Raw genomic sequence first — 9,331 nt, 5'->3', positions numbered from 1 at the left:
AAATGCACTTGGTTTGGAGACATTCCAACGGTTGGATCTCAAGATATTCCATTAGCCCCGGAGACACTTGAAGACGGCCAGCAAGTCACGCGACCGCGGCCACCAGCCTATTTCCCACGGTCAAAAGCTTCACGACCGCGGCCAAGCCTCTATTTCCCGCAGTCACATTACTCCTGGCCACGACCGGCCAACTCCGATTTAAAGCCCATATTTCTGAAGCCCAAAGTCATTTCTCAGCCTCAATTCCGGAACCCTAGAGACAATGGAGTATTGAAGAATATAAATACTTGTCATTTAGGTCGTTTTTAGAGAGAACCTTCATACTTTTACAAAAACTCTTTTCCTTTAGCCGTTTTATGCGATTTTTAGAGAAGATTGTTCAACTCTGAGTTCTTCAATAGAGAAGCTTTTTTTCATCTCTTTTCTTACTGTTTTTGATTACTTTTATTAAAACCAATGATGATGTCGACCTCAGCCATGTCTGAGTAGATCCCGAGTTGGGCTTAGGGTTCCCGAAAGGGGCTGTCATAATCGATTAAGACATCTAGGTTTATAGATCTGGGATTTTAACTTTGTTCTCTGTTTATTCTCGTTCTTATTGCATGTATGCTTGATTGATCACCTACACTACAAGAAATATGTACATTCGTAGCATACGAATAACGCTATGAAAGTACTTTCATAGCGTTTTCATAAACGCTGTATCTGCCGGAGCTATAATAGAGTACACCCCTTAATATAGCGTTTATGGAAAGTGTTATTATATTCATATATATAATAGCATTGTTATGATGTTATTATAAATGATACAGTAGCACAAATTAGACGCTGTATTATTAAATGTTGTAGCATTATTTATGTGTTATTGACACCTTTATAGTAGCGTGGTTTTATAGCTACATTCTAGTTTATTATAAGAGAAATTCATTGCTGTTGTTTGTTGAGTCGTAGCATTTTATTTTATCTCCAACATCATATACTGTAGCTATTTTTTCACGATGTATTGTTTAGTGTTGGAGCTGTTCTTACGTGCTATTGAATTTGGCGATGTAGGTTTTTTTTAACCAAATACGATATATCCAAAACCTCAAAAAATGCACTTACTAAATATCAAAACCTGGTAAACAAAAATTGAAATGCAACTGCTTTTCCATTTAGAAGAACTGAGTACTGGTTAATGTTTTAGCAACATACAAGCATTTCCAACAAAGAAAACCATAAACACATATCAGGTTATGTCTCCAACGAAACCATCCTTAAGTTCAGAGAAGATAAAAACTAAAGTATCATATGACTACTGCATTTAGACGAGTACCACTTTATCCTCTGGCCAAGCAATAGCTGTTCCTATTGCATCTTCCATGCACTCGATCTCAGACGAAGGCCTCCATACGCAAGCATCTTTAACTTTGACAATATCAATCCACACCTTAACTGCATTTGGACCCAAGGGAACAAAATGTACTGTTTGAAGTGGATCGTTTGTGGACCAACGTCCTTCAGCAATCACTCGCTTCTTTCCAGTAATAGCCATCACCAAGCACTTTTTATTTTCATTCCCCGTTTCCATTTGGTTGGATTCCTGTAGCGAAGACAATTTGAATATATAGCTATACACGAAATCAACAAATCCAAACAAACCAAACAAATGAAAGTTTAGTAAGAAAACCTACCTGAGTTATAGGAGTAGAACTTTCTGACATTGCTTTCATTGGTTTTTTTATTGGAGTTGGTGGAGTTGATTCAGAGTTAGCAATAGGAGAACTCGTTTCAGGACTTGCCTCAAAGATTACTCTATTAGCAGGCCAGGCGAAAAAGGTGTTGACTGAATCCTCCAAATCTAAGAACTCAGTCGTTGGCCTCTAGAAGAAGGTATTTGGGCATAAAACCACATCGACGAATACCTTCACTGCATTAGGTCCGAGAGGTAGTCCGTTGACTAATGCTTTTGGCTCTCGAGAATGCCAACAACCCTCTGCAACAACTTCCTCGTTAGTTCTAGCCCAGTTAAGCAGCTTGCAGAAGTTCCGAGAGCTAGTATTAGGACCCTGTGAAGCAGTAAACAAATGAAACCATTGTCAAGCATTACACAGTTTTACATTTACTATAAACTCAACTATAATATTCCATACTGAAAGAATATTTACCAGAGGCGTAATGTCTTCTGGTTCACATCCGCTGCTAAAGGGAACCACAAAATTTTGAGGCCATGCAATCATCTCTCCAACTGCTTGCTCCATATTAAAGACGTTGCGAGCAGGTCTCCAAAGATAAGCTTCTGGCTTAATCGCTGTTTCCACTAAAACTTTGTACGAGTTTGGGCCTAAGGATATACTGTTGACAAATTCCTCAGGCTCTTCAGACAAAATACGTCCTTCACCAACTTTTTCATCCGTTCCAGCCCAGTCGAATAACAGACACTTCATTTGTAATTTCATGTTGACACTCTGCAAACGTTAATGGTGAATTGTAAAAACAGATGTAAACATATGACATATATTTTTAATGCTAAATAAGACAAAACAAGAGTTTACTCTTGGCGCAGAATTCTCTCCGACTTCAGCTTCTTGTTTCTGAAAAATGTAATTTGAAATACCAACCTAAGTTAATATAATAACAATGTAAAATCCAGAGTTACTATCACCAGACATGAAATACTCGCTTACCTGGTTCTGTATTTTTGACAGTGCTTCCTCTAAATCATGGACCTGTTGAATCAATCTTAGTTGGTCTCGTTTCATCCATAAACTTGCTTTTCATCTGGAAGCATGCTAACTTGGTTTGACTCATCCCTCTACCCATCGCTCTCAAACGGCCGGGATTATCAGGCCCAAGTAGCTGAGAAAGGAGATCTTCTTTGGGATTTGTGGACGTCGAAGAGGAAGAAACCGTTTCAACAAGTTCAGCTGCCTTTTTCTGTACACGCACTTTCGACATCAGCCAAGATACGCCAGTATTCATCAACTTTTAAAAATAAACCAACTAGTTAGTGTTAACTACTTACAATCTTCTCGGCTGCATTTGTATTGACCGCAGTGCCATCCTTCTTGGTTCGAGACTTAACCCATACCTGTAGTCTAGTTACTTCAGACGGTTCAGAGCTCTCTTTTTTTTCTGAAAATAGGTGGCAATGTTAGTTATTTGCATATAGTTGCATCAGTATTACACATACGGAATATTACCATCTCTTCAGCCAATCTGACCATCCCCTTTCGACAGCAAGTATGAGGAATCTGGTTTCGCCTTCTTTCTTTATATGTGTCACTTAGTTCCTGAAAACGAAAATTCAGTAATCTGTATATGAAAGTAAATGAGGGATACGTGATTACCTCAAATGCTGCACTAGTTTTAGCCTTCACAAATTTGCGTCATTCTGCCGGTGGAATATTCTTTGGGCGAAGCTTCAATCTTTTTGCGTTATTCTTACAACTCTTGATCTGGCTGACTAGCCTCAACTTAGAGGCCCTCCATATATAACTCATTTGCTTGATGACAGCCATCTTGTGATACTCCTCATCTAATTCGAACCTTGCCTACAATAAATTCCAAATCAAACAATAAAAATCAAGTCCATTATACTTACCTTATTCTAAATTCAAGTGGGTCTACCTGTACAGATTTCCATAGAACTGTTCTACGTTCTTCACCAATCTTCCTCCAATTTTCAATAATGACTCGGATTCTTCGTCTTCACTATCAGTTAATGACTCCGCAGGAATAACCCTTTTTCTTTTCCTTCCAGTTTGTCTAACATTTTCAAACTCGTTTTTGTAATTCTTCAGCAACACAGATATGTTATGACCCGTTAGAATCCTACCCTTCCTTCCATATTCAACTTTTCCATCGAACCATGCCTTCTTCCCACGGTAACTATGCGTGGGTGATAATCCCTTTCTATGACACATGTAAACATGCTTCCTGCTATTAGTTAACCATAAACTATCAGTATGCTTTCCATATAATGGACATCCCATCATACCTTTTACTCTGCAGCCAGCCAGATTTCCATATGCAGGTAGGTCACTAATAGTCCACAATAGCATTGCCTTCATTGTGAATGTGGTTTTACTGAATGCATCATACGTTTGCTCTCCAATGTCCCACAATTGTTGGAGGTCATCGATCAGTGGCTCCAGGTACACATCTATACTGTTGCCAGGTTGATACGGTCCAGGAATCAACAAGGAAAGCATGATATTCTCCTTCTTCATACACAAGTCAGGAGCCATATTATAATTCACCAACAATACAGGCCAACAAGAATACCTTGTATTTTTCATGCTGAATGGATTGAAACCGTCGGTAGATAGACCTAGCCGAATGTTCCTTGATTCTGCGGCAAACAACGGGTACTTGGAATTCATCTGGTCCCATGTTACGTAGTCTACGGGATGACGCAGCTTTCCATCATTAATTTTGTTAGTAAAATGCCACCGTAGCTCTTTAGCAGTTTGCTCTGACCTAAACATCCTCTTTAGCCTCGGAATGATGGGAAAGTACCTCAAAACTTTCTGAGGGACACCTTTTTTAAGTTCACCGGTTTGGAAGTTAGTCTTCCATCTTGATGTCTTGCACTTGAGACAGTTGTCTAACTTCTTCAACCTCTTTCTGAAAAGACAACAATCATTAACACAAGCATGGATCTTCTCGTACCCCATATGGAAAGACTTGATGAACTTCTTCACGTCATACAACGAGGTGTGAAGCACATTATCCTCCGGCAACATACTCGGCAGTGTCTCTAACAGCTCGTTGAAGCTCTTGTCCGACCACCCATTCTGAGTCTTCAGCCTAAACAACGATACAATTGCTGATAGCTTGCTATGGCTGGCACAACTTGGATACAATGGCGTTTCGGCATCACCAAGTTTAGCTAGAAACTCGTCTTCTCTCTTATCTAAACCTTCAGCAACATCGCATAAGTCAGTCTTGTTAGCTAACTCTTCATCCAAGTATTCGGCAGCTTGATACAACCCTACAATCTCCTCGTTCCACTCTCTAATCACTTTCCTTGCTTCGTCAGACCCACAGTTTACTTCCCCATGATGATACCAATCAGTCCTTAGCTTGTACGTCTCATCCATTCCTCTTGTGACCAGGTGATCCACTACATCATTTTTAGAATGACGGTCTACGTTTCGACAATCAATGCACAGGCATATAACCAAATCACAATCTCCTAAGGCAGAGGCAACTGAGTTCACAAAATTCCTAGCACCAATCTCATATGCAGGATCCGCTCTTCAACATATGCATGTCGGTGAATGAAAAAAGTCAAAACTATACAGGTAAACTATATAGAAGCACATCTACCCTGAACAAATGTTTATAAAGTGATACCTGCATAGGTGAACCCATGCCTTGTCCACCATTGTATACTCCAACCTTAATAAAAATTGTTAGCTAAACGACTCAACCCTAAACAAACACTCTAAAAGTACTCCGGAAGACAAAGTAAATTTCAATATAAACGAGTTTCGTATCAATTCTGTATAAACCCTAAACCGATTAACGAGTTACATTTACCTTGATTATCGATGAAATCAGACACGATTGAGCTTTGTTCGCCTATGTATTTGATGTCTTCTCGCTGTCTTTTGGTTTCTCTTCAGCTTCGAAACCTCAAGAGGGAAGAAATGAGAATGAAAGTGTAGTAAGTAAAACAAGTATAAGAATTAAATGAATCGAATGATGGAATTACATTTAGGGTTTATGAAGAGTGAAATTGGAGTTACCTTTGCATGTGCGTCGTCTAGTTTCCGCTGAACTTGACAAACGACTGTGCCTTAATCGCCGAAAATTTCCTGCTAAACCCAGAAATCTCCAAAATCGAGAGCTTAACTCGAACAGGAATCCAGATGACCTGATCTAAACCCAAAATCGACACTGGTGAAAGAGATTTCCGACGATGAGGGTATCAGAGACGTCAGATTGTTAATCGGCTTGATAGATTTGAGATCACTCTCTTCTCTCGTAAACCCTAGAACTTTCTATTTTTTGCTCACCCGAGAAAATGGTTTTTTTTTAGTCGACAGAATGTTGTTATGTTTTGTCTATAACATGAAATTTTTACTTAGTGTTGGCGGGCATAAGTGTTTTCTGCGAGCCAAAGCCTTTTTTTTGTTCCCGCTCACATTATTTACTCTTTAGCATTTTTTAAGTGCTATATTAGAGTACCCAATTCCGCAAATGACATTTAATAGCAGTTACAAATATTACGCTATTAAAATGTGCTATCAATAAGCATATTTCTTGTAGTGCTAGTATCTGATCTAGATAGTTAGTGTTGTGAAAGTTTTCATTAAGTATCAGACCTAGAATGAAACAAGCGATTTTTCTATAGGAGTGGAAACCTACCTGCGGCGAGATCGTGAGTACTGACGAGTCTTGTGCAGCTCTTGCGTTCTCTCCCTTCCAGGGCTAGAGTGGAAACCTACTGGTCATGGGTTGCGAGAAACAGTTGGTTATGATCACGACAGTGATGTAGTCATACCGCCGTACTCTAGCTCTAGAACCCTGTATTTCGATATCCGTCAATCCCAATCTATAATCCCTAGTGTTAAAACCGATTATGATCCCTGTGTGTTCCCAAAAGCTCAACGGTTTTAGCCATAGTTTACAAACTAATCGATTTTTACTTGCTTATTTAGATCTGCATTCCATTTGCTTTAGTTCGATATTTTGCTTGTTCAATTTGCTTTCATTCGATTTTTCTACTTGCTCTTTAGGATAGATTTATTTGCTTTCTTTCGTTTTAGTTTAGTCTGTGACAAACAACCAACCCCTAAAACTAATTTAGTCTAGACATAAAGTTAGAAACCGTAGAAGAATACTAGGCACACAAATCTCTGTGGATTCGATCCCTAAATACTACAACTGATTAGCTGTGCATAGCAGCTTTCATTTTTTTTTTGTTAAGGGTAAAACTTGTTCCCTCACGCAGTTGACACACATCAAATTTTTGGCGCCGTTGCCGGGGATTTGTTTCGCTGCCTTTGTTATTTTTCTTGTTCTAATTTCTGTTCTAGACACCTGATCTCTAGTTCTTTCTGAAAGTTTGCTGAATTATCTTTCCCTTCTTTTGCTTTTCTCTGAATTGCATGAATACTAGGCGCAGACCTGTAGAAAACATTCCAATTCTAGACGAGATAGACAGACACGAAGACTTAGACGAATGCAAGGAATGGCAAACGATGACCAGCCTGTAGAGAACTTCGAAGGCTTAGACGAAAGCAAGGAATGGCAAACGACGACCAGCCTGGAGATCCTGTTAACCGAGCTTTAAACATGGACCAAGACGGGTCCGAACATGGAGAAAATGAAGAGAACGATCACAGAGAAGGTGATCATGCTCGACAAGATGGAGAAGAGGATGAGGTTCCTCCAAGAAACCATCAAAACCGCGAGAGAGAAGAACGTGAAGACCTTGATGCACCTATCAATGCAGCCGATGGTGACCACCAGGGGATGCAGCCAAACGGACGCGTTAACCGCCCTGTTCAGCAAGCAAATCAACACCGTAGACAAGCCAGGAACCATCGCATAGCTGATTTCGATGCACCTACTCAGAATTTTCAGAACCGATCCGCTATTCAAGTACCATTTCTGAACCAGAATTAGTTTGAAGTCAAGCCTCAAATCATCTTTTTGGTGAAACAAAACCAATTCCATGGAGTTCCTTCTGAACATCCAATGGATCATATCGAGCTCTTTGAAGAAATCTGCAGCATGATGAGAACAAACCAAGTTCCAGCAGACTATATAAAGTGTAAGTTGCTCCCTTTTTCATTAACAGATAAAGCTCACCGTTGGTTGAAATCTTTGCCTACAGGATCGATTACTAATTGGGAAGAATGTAAAACTGCTTTCCTGAACCACTTCTATACTAAGTCAAGGTCGAACTTGTTGAGAACCAAGATCTCAAGTTTTCAGCAAGGATCGACTGAACCTTTCTATGAAGCCTGGGAACGTTTTAAGGAGTATGAACGTGATTGCCCTCACCATAGATTTCCCGGATCAAGCCTGCTGAGCACATTTTACCGAGGTTTGCAACCAAAATACAAACTTTCGCTTGATACAGCTAGCAAAGGAGATTTTGGACAAAAGAATATAGCACAAGGAAGAGCCCTCATCGAGAATTTGGCTCAAGCCAATAGCAATGACTGTCCTGAATACGATCACTCGACAAAGCAAACCGGAACAGACAACAAGGAGATAACCGATTTGAAGAACATGATGAGCCAGCTTTTGAAAAGCAACAATCGCCTAATCCATGCTTGTGAGACCAACAATGGCGCAGAAGAAGAAGGACCTAGTGATATCAGATCACATTAATCCAGCCTTTCAAGAAGAAAAAGTGAACTATGTAGGAGCAGAAGCACCATATCCAAATTGCTTCAACAATGGCTTCAACAACAACTTCGGGAATGCAAACTACAGCAATATATCTTATCACAATCCAAATGTGGAGAATCCTCAAGATCAGTACTACCCACCACAGCAAAAATCCTTCCAAAACAAGTTCCAAAGTGGAAATTTTGGAGGGACAGGAGCTTATCGACCGCGACAGCCATATAACTATCAAGGTACGGGTTTTAACAATCAATTTGTACCACAGCAAGGAGTCACAACGAACCAGTTAGCTTCGAAAATCGGAAGACTTGAACAGTCCATCCAACAGCTCGTTATGACAAACAAGAAAGCATATAAAGACATGAACGTGAAGGTTGACTGCATGTACAATAACCTGAACGAGAAGTTTGAAGCTTTATCTTCGCACGTTAAAAAGCTAGACGTACAAGTTGTCCAAACAGCCGACTCTATGAAAAGACAAAGTGGAGCTCTTCCCGGAAGAGTTGAAGATAACCCCAAGAGATTTTGCAATCCCATAACCACACTGCCCGAAGAAGAAGCCAGAGCCGATGGAAAAGATGAAGAAACCCCAATCTTTTTACCACTTTACAAGGATGTCGATGCCAAACATCCACCATTCAAGGTACCTCAACGTTCACCGTTTCAAAGGCTTACAAAAGCCGACGATCCGAGACATTTTATTTACCAATATTTCATTTCAGGAATCAAGTTCACAGACTGTTTATGCGATTCCGGAGCCAATGTCAACTTCATGTCAAAGACATTTGCCAAAAAATTGGGCATAAAAACCTTAAAGACATCGACGGTCAAGGTTATCTTTGGAGATTCAACTCAAAAAGATACTGAAGGGACGATTCATGATCTACAAGTTCTAGTACGGGACAAGATTGTTCCAGCAGATTTCCAAGTCCTGGAAATGGATCAAGACAAGGAGAGACCACTTATATTCGGGAGACCA

General features: G+C 39.9%; 1 protein-coding gene and 1 non-coding gene across 2 annotated transcripts; both read right to left on the bottom strand.

Annotated features, from left to right (window-relative positions):
- Positions 1–2,700: 2,700 nt before the first annotated feature.
- On the bottom strand, positions 2,701–5,372 carry LOC112087474. The gene is made up of 6 exons (XM_024157391.1): positions 5,341–5,372; positions 3,648–5,241; positions 3,447–3,533; positions 3,183–3,272; positions 3,005–3,070; positions 2,701–2,916 (listed from the first exon to the last, which is right to left on the bottom strand). Exons 1-6 carry the CDS (start codon positions 5,370–5,372, stop codon positions 2,701–2,703), a joined length of 2,085 nt encoding a protein of 694 aa, XP_024013159.1.
- A 2,532-nt stretch (positions 5,373–7,904) lies between these two features.
- LOC112087626 lies at positions 7,905–8,009 on the bottom strand. The gene has a single exon (XR_002900174.1). It is a non-coding gene; the product is annotated as a small nucleolar RNA R71 (small nucleolar RNA).
- Positions 8,010–9,331: the final 1,322 nt, after the last annotated feature.

Source organism: Eutrema salsugineum, unplaced genomic scaffold (assembly GCF_000478725.1).
Source record: "Eutrema salsugineum unplaced genomic scaffold, Eutsalg1_0 scaffold_17, whole genome shotgun sequence".
Taxonomy (NCBI): Eukaryota; Viridiplantae; Streptophyta; class Magnoliopsida; order Brassicales; family Brassicaceae; genus Eutrema; species Eutrema salsugineum.
The sequence above is the reverse complement of the archived record's forward strand: the minus strand, read 5'-3'. Positions and strand labels throughout refer to the sequence as shown.